This window comes from Ambystoma mexicanum, chromosome 7q (genome assembly GCF_040938575.1).
Source record: "Ambystoma mexicanum isolate Mex_15411 chromosome 7q, UKY_AmexF1_1, whole genome shotgun sequence".
In the NCBI taxonomy this organism is placed as follows: domain Eukaryota; kingdom Metazoa; phylum Chordata; class Amphibia; order Caudata; family Ambystomatidae; genus Ambystoma; species Ambystoma mexicanum.
In genome coordinates this window covers 748,991,470-749,009,014 of record NC_090941.1, presented here as the reverse complement: position 1 = coordinate 749,009,014, position 17,545 = coordinate 748,991,470, and the positions used below count along the sequence as shown (strand labels likewise).

General features: G+C 47.9%; 1 protein-coding gene across 2 annotated transcripts in view; it reads left to right on the top strand.

The window, feature by feature from the left end:
- The window catches only part of ATM (ATM serine/threonine kinase), a 3,046,976-nt gene that overhangs the window by 1,257,104 nt on the left and 1,772,327 nt on the right, over positions 1-17,545 (top strand). For both annotated transcript variants that reach the window (XM_069640412.1, XM_069640413.1), the window contains one exon: positions 14,863-14,983. In XM_069640412.1, the coding sequence (XP_069496513.1) occupies positions 14,863-14,983 (121 nt within the window). The remainder of the gene's footprint in view (positions 1-14,862; positions 14,984-17,545) is intronic.

The window sequence follows — 17,545 nt, the reverse complement described above, 5'->3', positions numbered from 1 at the left end:
ACTATCTCATTTCATTTTGCCATAACAGTATATTTGGATACGCAAACGTTGCTGTGGGCTTATAGCCCCGTTATTAACCTACGGTTAACATCACTAGTCCACACCTCTACCAGACATAAATGTAGCATTTTTGGTTTGAAAGTATTGTAATCTAATCCCTTTAACATATTCACTGAGCTGCGAGATACAATTTGGAGTTAATATAAACACTCCTTCTTACCTCACTACTTGTACTTATGTAGCACCCGATTTAGATGGTCCACTAAGATTCAAACAAATTACTTTAAGTCCTTTGACCTGTGATGTGATAAGAACAATGATTAGTGGATATACTGTCTCTTCAAGTGGGTGAATGTTGTTCACTTTGTTATGTTTCCTGTATTTAATTGTTAGGCAACTGTGTGTCCTTGTACGCGATGACCAGTCTTCCCATTAGTTTCAGTCTTCCTTTAGCATGTTAATCTATGAAAAATGTATAGCGCGTGAACTAAACATTTTTTGTTTTACCACAGTCATATCGATCACACAAATCATATTCTCTCTTATCACTAATAGTCAGATTACCACATTAGGTATGCATTTACATGGTTGTAGCATTCCCAGTTTACACTATGGATCAATTCGACAAATAATTGTGATGTGTCCAGAGATAATCACCCATGAGCAATGTCTTCATTAAAGAGCAATTGCAGGCTGTTTCCAAGTGTATGGTCGTGAGTATCAGCACAGCATACAGAGAAAAACATCTCTTTGCTGCCATTCCCACCTCAGACTCTGCGTATTATGATATGGCATTTTTATAACACCCCTATACACAAGTGTTTCAAGGTGCGACAAGGCAAGGGAGGGGAAACAGAGGGAGGACAAAAAAAAACAACGATCTTACTAGGCCTAGTCAGACTGAGATTGTGCAAGTGCAGGGGAGAGGGCACAGGAGAAGTGCCAAGGCAGGGGGAGGGGGAAGGTGAGGGCATGTGCCAGACACGGGATCACAAAACAAGCAGTGCAGACAATAGGTGTCAATAAGTGCAGGTAAGGGGACTGTAGGGTTGCAGATACAGACCACAAGTGCAGGGGATGCCAGGAGGCAGTGCAGGAGTGCAACTGGGGGCGGGCAGGGACCCGGGCCCAAATTCAGAGGGTAGCAAGGTGACCAGTGCAGTATCAGACAAGAGATCAGCAGTGGAGAGGAAGAGAGAAGGCAGAAGCAAAGAGGAATGTATTGAGGTGCTTCCAGAACCGGAGATGGTTCTGCTCCAGTTTCATAGAAGCAGGGAGGCTGATCCAGAGAGAGGCACCAGCGAAAGAAAGAGATCTGCCCCCCATTCGTTGCTTGGAGAAGCGACTGACCCTCGAGGACTTGGAGGTAGAGGAGCGAAGAGCTTGAGTTGGAAGATATTTCTGAACAGAGAGTTGGAGGTATTGCGGTCCCAGGACCCAGAAGGCCTTGTGGACAATGCAGAGGGTCTTGAACTTGATCCTTGCTGACAATGAAAGCCAATGGAGAGATTTCAGGGCTGGAGAGATAGGATCCCTCTGCTTGAAGCCAAGGACAAGTCTTGCAGTCCTGTTCTGGATATGTTGTAGAGGACGGAGAGCAGAGGCAGGCAGATTTAGAAAGAGGCTGTTGCAGTAGTCCATCCTAGAGAGAACTAGAGCTCTTCAGACAGTGAGCTTCTGGGGGAAGGTGAGGAAAGGACAAATACCTTTGAGGAGGTGCAGCTGGTAGTTTGACTTCTTACAGACATCGTGGGTGTGAGGAGATGAGGAGTGTGTGGAGCCGAAGATGACCCTGAGGTTCTTAGCCTCACAGGTTGGAGCAGGAAGAGGGCCAAGAGCGGTTTCAGCTTGGCCTGCAGCACCGTCCTGCATTCAGGAACGCTGCTGCCACCATATTTCTTTTGCTTTTTGTAACGTCACGCTTGTGACGTAACACACTGTGGTGACGTCACATGCATCGTGATGTTCTCGCGTCAATACGCTGCCGATGTAGCCTTGGATCGGTGTATGGTTATCTCCACCCCTTTGTTTTGTTTACACCAGACTCTGGCCTTGTTTGAAATTGGAAATCTGATTAGGATATCAAAAGACCTTCTTACTCAAAATATTATATGATGTCATACAATTGACATACTCTACAGTAATACAAACATGTATATATTATCGAGCATTGGGGCGCTCTTTTGTATTGGCATCTCCAAGTTTCACGGTTACCATTAGTGTTTGTTAATCCTGCCTTACTTGGCACAAACCAACTGTATATGCAAAAAAAGTGTAGCACATTAGCTTAATTATGCCTATACTTCAATAAGTCCCATTTTATTCATAGAACATACATAATCACTTATGGAAACTCGCTATTATTTCACTTCTGTCACAAAGGTTCCAATTCTAGTCACTGTATATTCTAATGATTTGTATTGTCTCTCTCTGTTTTCCATTTCTTTTTCAGACTATATTTTGAAAGTACATTAATGAATAGGATATAAATGAGTGATGTATGATTTGTTTGTATACACAGCAGTGGCAACAACGATACATGTAATGTTCATGAATTGATGTCAAAGAAATATTGTCAAAACTTTCTTTGCCTGGACAAAGCCCAGAAAAATGGGCGAAACATTAACACGTTTGTTAGGATGTGCAGTGTTTCCAATGTTTACCTGTTAAACCATGAGTGTATAATATTTCCTTCACTATGTCTATTGTCACTTAGATACTATAGAACATAGAACTGCATCTTATGTAGCAGGGTTCCAAGGAGAGCCAGTGAAGAAGCAGGGCCTTAGTGGGAAGATTGTACTCCTCCTGCTGGGGGTCGTCTTATGTCATCAACTTACAAATAAAAGGTTCTTTACCTTTAAACTACTGGTTATGTGAAAGCCTCCCTTTGTACATAACATTTGGCGACGAGGATTTTGACTGGGACCCGGAGGACGACCCCCAGCGCCTTTTCTACAGATCTAGTGTGCTGGCTGTGGAGCGGAGCCAGCCTGACTTGCCTGAGGGAGGGCCTTTTTCAGTGGATTATTGACGGCCTGACATCCAGTGTGTGGCATCCACCGGAGGGACATTGCTAGCGCCAGAGGAAAACCCCTGGAGGCTCCGTGGTCTGTGGGAGCTGGAATTGGACCCCTGCAATTTTGTTGAACTTGTGGAGACCGGGCTGGCAAAGACACGGCTTTGGCACTTTTATAATTGGATTTTGGGTTGTGTGTTTTCCGAGCGGCCATTGGACACCCTGGCCCCACACTGAGCAAGGTTGAGAAAGGAGTCGCCGCCGATGACCCTGGTGAGGCGCTCCAGGGTGAGTACATAACCAAGCAGCTATCTTTTAATTAGTGTCACCTACCTGCTTGGGTGGGAGCTCTATTGGTTAAACCAGAATTGCAAGACACTGGGTCAAAAGTGTTCTCCATACTAGATCTTAAATCGGCCTACCATCAGGTTGAATTGCACCCTAATTCCAGGGATCTCACCGCCTTCATCACCCCGATTGGATTGTTCAGGTGTGTTCGCATGCCATTTGGTTTGGTCTCAGCCGCAAGTGTGTTTCAGAGTATTATGCATAAATTACTTGGGGGTGAAAAAGGGGTGATGTGTTATCAGGATGATGTTCTTGTATGTGGGAGCGATGAGAAGGAGCATGATGTTCGTTTGAAAAGAGTTTTGGATATTTTGAAGGAGGCAGGCCTCACCGTTGCCTTGGAAAAATGTACTTTTAAAGCCACCAAAGTGGTGTACCTGGGTCATGAGATCACTGGGGAAGGGGTTAGACCCGAGGAGGAGGCTATTGAGGCCATAAAAAGAATGGAGGAGCCTAAGTCAAAGGGGACATACTATCATTTTTGGGACTGGTGGAGTTTTACGGCAAATTTGTCAAGGGGTTAGCAGAAATGTCGAGGAATATGAGATTTCTCACTCGCAAGGGAGTCGTTTTTAAATGGTGTGACCGGTGCAAGAAAGAATTTTTGATGATAAAAGAGGCTATTGTCAATGCTCCCATTTTGAAAATATTTGAGGAAAGTAAACCGACATTGCTTTTTGTTGATGCCAGTGATTATGGTGTTGGGGCTGTTCTGATGCAGGAGGATCAGACAGGTTTACAGACTGTGGCTTTTGCGTCCAGGTCTTTGAAGGGCCCAGAATCTAGATATTCAGTTATTGAGAAGGAGGCTCTAGCATGCGTTTGGGGTGTCGAGAAATTTAAAAGATTCTTGTGGGGGAGGAGTTTCACCATTTGCACTGACCATAAACCCTTGGTTGGAATTTTTAAGAAAGGTGGTTTGGAGGGAGTGTCAAGACGCATTATGAAATGGGTCACGGCATTGCAAGGGTTACAGTATACCATGCTCCACGTAAAGGGGGAGGTTAATGTGGCTGCAGACGCCTTGTCTAGATCTGTCCAGAGGGAAATTTCTGACGATAGTGACTTTACAAGTTCAGAGGAGAGTGCAGAAATATTCCAGGTGCATGAAACATTAAAGAAAAGTGAGTGGGATGTGTCTTGCACGGAGGATGTTGTATATCAAGGAGTACTTACTCTGGTTGCAGAAGGTAAAATTAAGAGCCACAGGGGCGAGATGAATGGTTTTGCCAAAGTGAGGGAGGAGCTATGGATTCAGGATGGTTATTTATACAAGGGTCACCAGATGGTTGTGCCAGTCGGTATGAGGAAGTCTGTCTTGGAGTTGGCCCATGTTGGGCATTTAGGTCTGGCCAGGACGAAGGGACTTGTGAGGTCTGACTTTTGGTGGCCTGGTATCGACAAGGACATAGAGGAACAAGTCAAAGACTGCGTGGAATGTATTGAGGGAAACAAAGGCTTGAAAGTGCAAAAAGTTCCCATGGTAGTGAGGGAGTCCCCGCGTGTCCCTTGGGACGAAATTGCGTTGGATCTCCTTGGTCCATTTAATATTGGTGGTGGCAGAGATAGCTACCTATTAGTAGTCATGGATTTATTATCAAAATGGCCGGAGGTATGTGTACTCAAGGACATATCCAGTAGTAGTATAATCAGATTTTTGGAACAACTGTTTTGGAGAGAAGGGTTTCCAAGAAAGTGTTTGTCTGACAATGGGACCCAACTTGTTTCCAGAGAGTTTAAAGAATTCTTAGAGAATCATGGGATTGAGCAGGTGAATACTTCTTTATATCATCCCCAGAGTAATGGGTGTGTGGAACGATTTAATAGGACTCTGATGGAGGCTATTAGGATAGCGGTGGCTACTGGAGGAGATTGGGTGAGAACAGTGATGGAACGCACGTTCCAGTATAGGCTAACTACCCATAGTGTCACAGGCGTGAGTCCATTTGAGATCTTGAGAGGAAGAAAACCAAATACTCATTTATGTCCAGGTTGGATGGGCAAATCAAAAATGGTGGATGTGGATCTAGAGAGTGTAAAAAGGAGAATTTTTGAAGCTGGAGTTAGATCCAAGGAGAGGTATGATCAGAAGAATTGTTGTAGGGAACTCAAGGTCAAAGAGGGTGATTGGATTAAAGTCAAGCTCCCCACCAAAGTTCGTAAAGGAGCCTCGTTGTTTTCTGAACCCAAGCAAGTTGTGAAAGACTTGGGTTCGTCAGTGTTGGTCAAAGGAGGAGCTATTTGGAATAAGGAGAGGGTGGCTTTTCCGTTTCAATGTTAATTTGTCTTCAGTTAGTTGGAGACAGGGACTTTCTTGTGACTCTACCTAATCAACCACTAGATGTCATATATCTATGCTCTTGATTTGTGCCAGGACTTGCAGCGCATCCAATGTTTTACCTGTTAAACCACGAGTGTATAATATTTATTTTACAGGTTTCAATTTCAGTTGTTCAATATGTGTTTTACAGGTTTCAATTTTAGTGGGTCCTCACCCACACAGTTACTTGTTATGTTTAAGGAGGAGAGGTGTTAGGATGTGCAGTGTTTCCAATGTTTACCTGTTAAACCATGAGTGTATAATATTTCCTTCACTATGTCTATTGTCACTTAGATACTATAGAACATAGAACTGCATCTTATGTAGCAGGGTTCCAAGGAGAGCCAGTGAAGAAGCAGGGCCTTAGTGGGAAGATTGTACTCCTCCTGCTGGGGGTCGTCTTATGTCATCAACTTACAAATAAAAGGTTCTTTACCTTTAAACTACTGGTTATGTGAAAGCCTCCCTTTGTACATAACAACGTTTTATGTAATTGTGTTAATTGTGGAGTCTTTTACTTGCATCTATGAAATAATCATGTAAAACATTTACTTGAACCTCAATGCATGGTAGTATGTGGATTACTTTTTCTTTATATCTTAACTTAGGTTGGTTTATAGTGTTACAACCACCAGACGATCCATGCTGCAGAGGGGTGGCATTAGAAGTAGGTGGAGTTTAGGGTGAAGCCAAATTATTATTTTTTTTTAAACTTGGTTTTTATTGGCATTTTATGAAATAACAAACAAAAATCTTGCATTCCCCTGTACCCCCCCGAACTTCCCACCCCCCCCTTGCCCCATGTCCAACTCGAACCTTATAACTGTAGAGAGTCCAAACTTTCAGTCCATTTCCTGTGCCACTGGGTCGATGTGATATGTGACCGATTCGATAGCTGGCTTGGTGCCGTCGTTGCCCCGGTCGTGGGACCCCCGACTAGGTGTCATTCCACTCGGGATCAATCGGGCCCCGGCAGTCTGGGGGCGAAGCCTTAGGACTAATGAACATCCCATCCCCATGTTTGCTGGACCCCGTACCAGTCTGTGAGGAATGAGCAAGAATCATTGTTTACCATGGCAGTCAGTTTGTCCATCAGGAACATGTTCTTGACTTTTTTCATCCAGTCTTCCTTAGAGGGCGTTTCCGGGCTCTTCCATTTCTGGGCTAGGGCTACTCTGCCCGCTCTCAGCATAGTTTCCCACATCCTTGGGTACCGGTGCAGTTCTGCTTCCTCCGGGGGGAGGCCCAACAACATGGTCGGCGGGTTGAGGGGCAGAGGATCCTCTGTTACCTCCGCTATCCAGTCTCTCACTGCCTCCCAATAGGTCTGAACTTTCGGGCATAGCCACCACATGTGGCCTCTGGTTCCTATCTGACCACATCCCCTCGGGCATCTTGGTGACACCCCCGTAAACATTTTCGACAGCTTAGCCGGATCTCTATGCCACCCCTGCAAGATTTTAAAGTTGTGTTCCATGTCCGAGGTGAATAGGTTACGATGAAACGATATCCTAAAAATTTGAGCCCAAGCGTCCTCTGAGATTTCCTCTCCCGCCAGGTCGTTCCAGAACGCACGGAAGCCTCTCCTAACCTGAAGGTTATGGGTATTTAGGACTGCATACATACTTGATACTGCTCCCTTTCTAGAGGTTGCTGAGTCAAGGAGTTTCTTAAAGGGAGTCAGTTGTCTCCTCAGGTTTGGTCCCCATGAGTGGTCGTTGAGGATGCCCTTAAGGCGAAGATATTCGAAAATGGAGAGGGTTCCACCTCCCAGCGCACCTCTGATGTCCTCATAACTTAAGAATTCACCCTCCCTGAACAGCTGTCCCGCCCATTCTAGGCCCGTGTCAGACCAGTGCTGGGAATGTTTAAACCCTCTGGTGCCCAGTTTCAGGAGGTACCCCCATAAGGAGGTCATCGGGGACGGCCATGTGGTTAGGTGAGCTGTCCGGGGGCCCTCTTTCCAAATGTCCCAGAGAACTCCCAGGGTCGGATGGGTCATTGCTTGTGTCGGGATTGACTTGCGAGGGGCCCACAAGAGGTCACAGATCTTTAGAGGGTGGATGTCCATGTCTTCTAAGTATGACCAGTACGTTCGCAGGCCCTCCTTCATGTGGTCCAGGAGGACACACAATTGGGCGGCATGGTAATACAGCTGGAAGTCTGGTAGGCCGAATCCCCCCTCTTCCCTTGGCAGTGTCAGGGTGGCCCTCCCTACTCTTGGAGTCTTCCCCTGCCATACAAAGTCTCGGACCCCCTTTTGTAGATCTATAAAGGTTTGGGCGGGGACTCGGGTTGGGAGTGCTGTGAAGAGGTACAGGAGCCGGGGCAGTACGTTCATTTTGACTGCCGTCATCCGACCATACCACGAGAGGATCATCTCCCCCCATCTCCTCAAATCAGATGTGATCTCGGCCATTATGGGGTCGTAGTTAAAGGCTCCCAGTTTCGATAGGTCCCTAGTGAGGAGGACACCTAGGTATTTTATGGTGCTTTTGCCCACAGTTATCCCATGAAACCTATTCAGGGGGTCCAGCGCCGGGTCTGTTAAACGCATCAGGAGGAGGATGGATTTAGTGGTGTTAATTTTCAGGCCTGAGAAGCGCCCGAAAGAGGAAACCAGTGACAGGAGGGGGGGGGGTCGAGTCGCCTGGGTCCACCAAATATGCCAAGATGTCATCAGCAAACAGGGAGAGCTTAAATTCCACCTCCCCCCTTCTAATACCCCTAATGCCTGGGTGTGATCTAACTGCTATTGCCAGTGCCTCCGTCGTGAGGACGTATAATAGGGGGTAGAGTGGGCAACCCTGTCTTGTCCCTCGGGTAAGGGAAAGGACTCGGACAGCAGACCATTCACCTGGACCCTAGCGGTGGGAGCTCTGTAGAGGGCGGCCACCCAACTCAGGATGTGCGTCCCGAATCCCATTCGCTGGAGGAGGAGGGTCATGTATCTCCACTCGACTCTATCGAAGGCCTTCTCCGAGTCCAGGTACAGGATGCATGCGACGAGCTCTGATTTTTGGGCAAAGTGTACCAGATCTATTGTTTTACGGATGTTGTCCGACCCCTGTCTGCCCCTGATAAAACCCACCTGGTCCCCGTGGACTAGTTTCTGCATTATTCCATCCATCTGCCTGACAACCACCTTGGCCAGGATCTTGACATCGATGTTGAGCAATGAAATGGGGCGGTAGGACGCACATTCCCTCGGGTCTTTACCTTCCTTGAGCAAGACCACTATTATGGCTCCCATCATGGAGTCGGGGAGGGTACCCCCCTCCAGCACAGAGTTGAAAACTCTTGCCAGATAAGGAGACATGGAGGAGCGAAATCTCTTATAGAAGTAAACCGAAAAGCCGTCTTCCCCGGGGGAGGTCCCCACCTTCATCCCGCTAATCGCCTTGTCCACCTCTTCCTCAGTCACCCGACCCTCCAGCCCCTCTGCAAAGTCCCGGGGAAGGGACGGGATCTGTATGGAGTCGAGGAAGTCCACAATCTGGGAATCACCCCCGTCATATTCTGAAGCGTATAATGACTTTTAATATTGGCGAATGGCCTCACTTATATGGGGGTGTCGCAGCCCAGCGTTCCGCTGGCGTCCCTCACCTCCTTTACCATCTTGCTTCTCTGGACCTCCCTCAGTTTCCAAGCTAGGATCCTATCCGCTTTGTCCCCTTTCTCATAATATTTTTGTTTGACCATTTGGAGGCTCCTCTCCGTTTTGTGAAGGAGCAGATCCTTTAGTTGGAGCCTGTAGTCCTCCAGTTGGGCCATGCGGTCACTCTCCAGGGTCTGTACCGGAGAGCACCCCGGCTGGAGACGTGCTATATTTTCCCTCGGAGTTTTCTCCTGGATCTCCCTTTCCCGTTTCTGTCGAGCTCCTATTTTAATGAGTACTCCCCTTAGGGTCGCCTTGAAGGCATCCCAGAGGGTGTGCGTGCCCACCTCCCCGTTGTCATTGAGCTCAAAGAACTCTGATATGGCATCCAGGACAGGCTGGGCATGAACCTCGTCTTTTAGTAAGGCATCGTTGCATCTCCAGCGTCCCCTCCTTTCTCTACTCCAGCCCCCCGCCAGGGAAATTCTGACCAGGTCGTGGTCCGACCAGGGAACGGGGTCTATCCTGTAACCTGCTACGTAAGGACGGAGGACTTCATCCATGAGAATGTAATCTATCCTAGAGAAGGCCTTATGAATGGAGGAGTTGTATGAGAAAGAGGGGGCCCCTGTTCTGGGGGCGGGGATCGTGTCCACCAGGCCCAGGCACTCATTTGTCCTCTGAAAGCTGCGCGCCATGGCGTCTCCCGCGGGTCTAGGATGTGATGAGCCGACCCGCTTTCCATCTCTGGATGGGTCGAGGACCATATTGAAATCTCCTCCCACCACCAATGGACCCTGAACAAATGTCTTGAGCTTGTCCCCTACTCCTTCCCAGAATTGGGCCTGTCCCTCGTTCGGAGCGTATACTACCGCCAAGGTTAGGGGTGAGCCCTGTAAGGAGCCCCGTACAAAGAGGTAGCGGCCCTCGGGGTCCTTCAAAATGGTGTCCTTTTCGAAGCCCAGCCCCCTAGCTATCAGGATTGCCACCCCTCTTTTCTTTCCTTTGTAGGATGCATGGAAAATCTCCTCGATTCCTCCCCCTCGCATTCTGGGCTCCTTTCCCCGCGTCCAGTGCGTTTCCTGCACGAAGATCAGGTCCAGTTTTGCTCTTCTAAACTCCCTGCAGATCAGGGATCTTTTCGTAGGGGTGTTCAGGCCCCGTACGTTCAGGGTGCCCACTCCCAGGGCCGGTCGGTCATCAGCCATAATCATCATCACTTTCCCCTTTGGTCACCATTGTCGCATCAATGCTCCCTCCCTGTCTTCTGTGTTTTCTTGTTTGGACATTCTTAAAACATTTCCCCAACTGACCCCCCCAACTTATTCCCTAACATAGAACCCCCAACTGGTGTTCGAACCCCCACCCCCCACCCCGGCGTCCAGCCATGTAGTTCCGCCATTCCTGGCATTTTGGCCGGACTACCAGCCTGTTCCCTACGGCCAGGCATCTGTTACCAAACACGCTGTCGTGAGCCCCCCCCCCGTATATCCCCGCCCCTAGGCCGACCCAACATGGTCGCTGTTTGAGGGGATACTAAAACCCAGTTGTCAGGGCCCAATCCGTGGATGTACCGGGCTTTTCCCTCCGCCCTTCTGGGCGTCCATCCCTTTGACCCAGGGTGATATTCCCCTGCCCTCCCATGATTGTGCCCCATTCGTTGCCCCCCTATACTTGCTGTTCAGGGGAGAGCAGTGATCGGAGCGTCTTTAAGAGTCCTCCTTTTTCCCCCCGTTCCAGTGCAGCTCGTGGGGCCCCCGTTGTCACCCCTCCGAATCGATATGTTCTTCCTCCATTGATGTCGGTGGAGTGTTCAGCTTTTTAAACTTCCTCGAGCCGGTTTTCCTTCTCCTGGCGCTGGACTGGCCAGGGGTGCCCCTGCTGAGTGCTTCAGGGCCTAACGCTCCCCTTTGGGGAGCGGGCTCCCCCACGTAATCCTGGATGGCACCCTTTATGTCTTCCTCCGTTACCAGCGTTGTGCGTTGGCCTGAATATTCGAAGGACAGGGAGAAGGGGTATCCCCATCTATAGCGCACTCCCTTCACTTTCAGTTGTGTCAGGGGGCGGCACATCCTCCGTTTGGCCAAGGTATAGGCTGAGAGATCTTGAAAAATGGTGATTTGGGTGTTGTTGTAGGTGATCACCCCCGCCTTCCTCGCTTCCTCCAGGACCTTGGCTTTTTCGGTATAGTAGTGGAACCGGGCCAGGACCGATCTGGGGCTCCACGTCCTTCCCCCGGCCCTGTGCACCTGGTCAAACTTGAGTTCCGTTGTCATTTCCTCTGTGAACAGGAGGGTGATAATGTCTCTCACCACACGGATCAAATCTCTCTCCGTTTCGCCCTTTCTTTCCGGGATCCCAAAAAATCTAAGATTATTCCGTCTCTCCCTGTTTTCACAATCGTCCATTTGTCTGGCTCTTTCCTCATCCCTCTTTTCCAGGGGCACCAGCCGGGCGCCAAATTGTACCTCCTGAGATGTAGAGGACGATTGGTAGTTTTCCACTTGTATGAGTCTGTCCTCGATTTTATCTACTCTCTGGTCCATCTTCTCAAATTTCTGGGCGATGTCGGATCTCATTTCTCTGATTTCCTGGAGGATGGAGACGAAGCCCCTTTCCATCGTCATTGCAGGTTGGCCTGCGGCTTCAGGGTGAGCCATGGCCCCGGAGAGGTTAGGGTCCCTAGTGTCGCTCTCCGTATCTTGATAGCGGAATGCTTGCAGGGTCTTCCGCCAGCTGATAAAGGCCTGCCGATGATCTGCTGCAGGGTTCGCTGTGGTATGGGGGGGGGGCAGCCGGTTGTGCATATCTCGGGTGGGGCTTGTAAGTGGAGGTTGTTCTGTGGGGATGGGGCAGCCCCCAGGCGGGCACTCGCCCCGCCAACTGAGGACGGGGGCCTCTCACCTGGGTAGCGGGTCGCTGCCGGCGGTGTTCTTCAGGGTGGAGAAGCCGCCATTTGCCAGTTCTCCGTCTCCTCCAGGAGTCCTCCGCTGTCAGGCAGGCCCCCGCCCTGGGACACGGCCCAGGGGCCTCACCCTGTTATGCCTTGGCTCGTGAGGATCCCAGTCGCCTCGGGGGGGGCAGCCGGTTGTGCGTATCTCGGGTGGGGCTTGTGAGTGGAGATTGTTCTGTGGGAGACAGGGTAGCCCCCAGGCGGGCACCCGCCCCGCCAACTGAGGATGGGGGCCTCTCACCTGGGTAGCGGGTCACTGCCGGCGGTGTTCTTCAGGGTAGAGGGGCCGCCATTTGTCCGTTCGCCGTCTCCTCCGGGAGTCCTCCGCTGTCAGGCAGGCCCTCGCCCGGGGACACAGCCCAGGGGCCTCACCCTGTTATGCCTCAGCTCGTGAGGATCCAAGTCGCTGGCCCTCCGGATGGGGGCTGTTTATAAAGTCCCTGGGTGGGTCCCAGGCAGGGGCGGCACACTCTGCACCTCCCAGCTGGGCCCCGGTGGCCGGATCGAGCCGTGTGGCCTCTCCGCGGTGTGTAGCGGAGTACGCCGCCTCGGGGCTCGTGGAGGGGCTGGTCCGCTTCTTGTCCTGAGCGATGCGTTGCAGGGGGCCTCCGCTCCTGGGTCCTCCCTGGTGATGTCAGGCCGTCGGCGTTGTCTCCGGGGGCCGACCCCGCCGACTCTCAGGGCCCGGGGCCGGATCCGGGGTCGCGTGTCTCCCTCGATCGAGGGCGGGCGGGGGAGCTGCTGCAGATCCCCGCCTGGGGAGTGCTGCTCCGCGGTCACACACACCCCGCTACCGGAGCCGGATCTCCTCGCTGCGGAGGGCTCGTCCTCCACTACCGCCGTCAGAGCTGGCGCCCGCCCTGCTGCCTCTCTGTCACACCCCGAACGCTGGTTCCGCTTGGGTTAGGAGCTCCGTTCTTTCGAGCGGAAGGCGTCTCGGGGGGGTCACCAACTCGGTACCACCAGATGGGATCGCCTGAGGGGTATCAGGGGGGGCTCACTCACATAGAAAGGCCCGACCTCGGTGGGAACTCCGCAATCAGGCAGCCATTGCCTGTGCTCCCCCTGGTGGCCTCCCAAGCCAAATTATTTTGATGTAGGGGAGCGCTAAATTACGACATCTAACCCTTAAGCTAGTTTATTTTAATCATTTTTTATGTAGTTGTTGCTTTGTGATTCCCTATGAAAAGGGATAAAACAAATGTAATATGGACCTAACGACTATGGTCCCTAAACAAAGGCTGTAGGAGGGTGCAAAGAAACTTGTTGAAGCACAGTACAGCCACAGAGATTTGAGGATTGTACATTCATGGAAGATTTGCGAGTTTAAGAAATACAAACAACAGTGTGTGAAGCAGCCATTGAAAAATGGGTGTTGCCTGACAGTGTACCAACCCGAAGCACTTCGTACATCACAAAGCAGCTAACTCCTTCTAAGATAGAACTTCAAAAGAACTTAAAATGGCAATCCCCTGTCAAACATACTTTTGCCTTTTACCACATTGCTTTTGGGGCTAAAAATAAAAATTGGAGAGGCAGTGCTGGCTTTTGGAAAGATATCTGGTTTGAGACCAACAGTTCCAGTATTGCCAATTTGGTGCTTTTTAAGTGAATGTGCTGAAAAGCAGATATCTTTATTTTGTATTTAAATATATTTGCAGAAAATGATTTAATTGTATTGCTAAAGATGTACTGAACTAAAAATGCACAGAACTGTTTGGCACAATCGGTCTGGACGATATACCATAAACCTTTCACAGTGTAAACATGTTGCATGCTTTTTGTAGCTTTTGAATGAAGAAAAAAAATGTGTCTCCATTTTCCAAATGTGAAAAATGAGACTCAGAATGGAGCAAACCCTGTTTTCCCTATCTCCCTTCAAAAATGGGACAAAACTGATTTGCACCTGGGTGGACACTGAGTAAATTAGGTTGTGTGAAAACCTTTGGGCACCTGCGCTTTCTAAATTGCGTCATCTTTGACCAAACTTTTTAAAGGTTTTATATGAGCAAACAATGAGTGATAGCTTGTGGATAGATAGTTTATCAGACTACCTTCTAACGTTTGGGTGGCTAACCCGTCTTTATCAGGTTTGGCAGTCTGAAAGTGTATTTTGAAAAACTGCCAGGATGGCAAACTTTATGAACATTGTTGAATGCACACCAAAGTGAAAGAGAACTGAAATGGTGACTTTACCGTGGAGCCTTAATTGTAATGTAAATTTAGCTGTCTGGTTAACTATTTAACCAATGCAGTTCCTAAAAAGAACATTTTAAAAGAATCTCAATTAAGTAATAGCAGATATGGCCAATGTAAATAAATACGTTTATCACACTCTTCAATTTTCAAGAAATAGACCCAGACGACTTCTAGTGGAGGACCATTGGCGCTGAAAGTTAATGCAGAATGTTAAAAGATGTTATTGGTCCTGTAGAAATCTTTAATAAACACTTCTACCATTGGCCGGACAGAAATGAGAAGTCCTTGCCATCTTAAATGGAGCGAGAAACATAGGTAGGAATATTCTTCTGTGGTTGCTTTTCTTTGCCTTTTGAGCATTATGCCACAGGATTGGGGGATCGTTTGCCTGTCTTTGTAAGTTTTTAACTTTACTTTCTCTCTAGATTGTTTCAGGATACAAGATGCCACAATTATTCTGGCATGCTCAGGTCCCTTCCTGTGAAGCTACAGCAAAAGGCATTTGATAATGTATATCTGAAAGTTCAAGAAGGAATGCGTCGCCTGGTAAATCATTGTTTATTTTATTATTTTCCAAACTGAGTTATATTTGTGGGTTCATTCGTTAGTGGCTTGAAAGCAATATTGATTACCCAGATCTCTTTCAGAAGTGAGCTCATTTTAAGTAACAATGATAAGGTTATGTTATTATGCTTTATAATATGCTTTTGGTGGAAGAACCACATCTAGGAACAGGTGGAATATTACTTGTGCTGAAGTGGCAGATTTGAGAAGTGTAAAAAAATGAACAGAAAAAGGGAGTTTTTAAGTCTCTACAAAAAGCTAAGAGGGTAAGACTCATACGAAGTCCAAGAGGCACGGCTTTCCAAAGGTTGGACCCGCAACTGAGAATCTTCTGACTCCTCTGAACCGAAATCTTGTGGGGGCGTAAACTAAGAGGTTCTGTCGAATAGATTGTAATGACCGAGTGGGCGGAGTATTCAAAGTATATTATTGGTAAAGTAAAGAGCAGGCAGCCCATGTAGGCATTTAAAAACTGTGCACATGATCTTAAATTGGACCCATTTGTGGACTAATAGCCAGTGTTGTGAACGGTGATATTTGGAGACCTGGGCAAATTTAGGCACTTTAAAAAATAAGTCTGATAGCTGCATTTTGATCTGTTTGTAAAAGGTGGATTTGATTTGCGTCCTAGCCTAGTAAGAGACAGTTTGCATACTCCAACTCAGAACCAACTATATGCATGCTTATTTACAGGAATTAATGATAAAATCCTTTTCTAAAGGCATAGGGCCTCATTACGATTTAGCTGGTCTGGATTTAACGGTGCCGGTAAAACCGTACTGGCACCGTTTTCCGGACCGGCTAACTGAGTTAAGTGGCCGTGTGGTGTTACATCCGCCAGCTCTGACCTGGCGGGCATAACCCACCTGCCACACACAGACGTAGAAATACCGGCACCATTACTGCATGGTGCCGGTGTTTCCACTGTCGCCATTCAGAATGCTGGCTCCGGAATTACCAGCAAGTCCGGAGCCGGTAAATCCCCACGAGTCCGGCGGCAGCCTGCCTGTTTTACCGGCACGGCTTCCGCCGGACTAGTAATGAGGCCCACAGTCTTCAAAAGACAGATTTGACTATTTTGTTAATATGGGAATGTAATCCCAAATCCACTTTCTAGGTGGCACCAAGGTTCTTGACCTTTTCCGCATAGGACAAGGGTGACTCAAATAGTGGAGGCTCTGGGTGGTTAGAGGGACCTTTTATATTCTTTTTTGGGCCAAGGGCATTTTTACCATTTTTGATGGCTTCATATTTAGTCAGTTTTGCTCTATCTGGTGCTTTACTTCTGCCAAACATGAGACTAAATTATCCCAGCTTAGAGTGAGGTTGGTGATTCTAAAGTAGACTTTTGTTTCATCTGCATACGAGTTGTGACAGAGCTGATATTTCTTAAATATGGTCATGAGAATTTGATTGTAAATAAGTATATAATGTAATATGAATGAAGGTAAATAGTGTTAATTTGTAACTTGGAGAACAGAACATCTGCCCAAAGCATGAATTAATTTTTCAATTTATTATATTGTTTGAAATAATTGTGAGGTGCGTGGCCAACGTGGTGAAATGAGCGTACACTCCTTTGTCTGCCCCTGTTCTCTGCTCCCCAACATCCCACATATGAGGTGCCCTGAATCCCCATTTCCTCAAAATATGAAGCAGTGAGTCATTGAGCGAGCCCTCACATGCTGCTTGTGTAACTTGAAGATTGTCCACAACTAGGTGAATGGCTTGTTGTACTATAGAGAGTAATAAAGTACACAAAAGAGGGAGCCCCATCTATTAGGGGAATTAAAATATATCCCCCTGATGAATTGGTTATGCTGAAGGACAGCAAAGGCACAGGGGAAAGTCCTGCCTGCAAGATTTTCTGGGAAGTTCGGTGCACTGCAATACCACCATATCCACTTAAGTAACCAAAGTATGCCAGATGATAAAGGTACTGGGAATATGGCTAATCGACATCACACTCATAAAGGAGCTCCTCCTGAATCCTTTCCAAACCCTAATAGAGGACTTAAAAGAAACAATCAAAATAGTATTAATGAGTGATCCCATTGTGATCACAGAACACAAATAAGCTATAACGGCTCTGGGTGGCAGTCGATCATATTGAAACTGCTATCCCCATAATAGAAATCAAATGAGGAGGGTTGTATGACTGTAGTAACTAAATGACATGACATAACAGTATGCCACAACTGAAATGTGAAGATCTGGAGAACAGGGCAAGGCGAGAGAATGAAGACATCTGTTTTTAAAAGAACATTTTGTATTGAGTAATATGAAGGACTGCATTCACAACCTTTTCCAGATGCTACTAAGTAAGTTGCATGTAAACAAAATTGTGATAGATAGGCCACTCAGAGTGGACACCCTAAAACAGAGAAGGCGCTCCCCCAAGAAATAAGAAATGTTAACAAATTGCACAATTCTACAATTAATGAGGCAATTCTAAATAAGGCCATACCAAGAGGATGCATCATGTATCTGGATTGTTCCATCCAAATAGATTGTGACCTAGCTCAGGCCGCTTTACAGAGACAC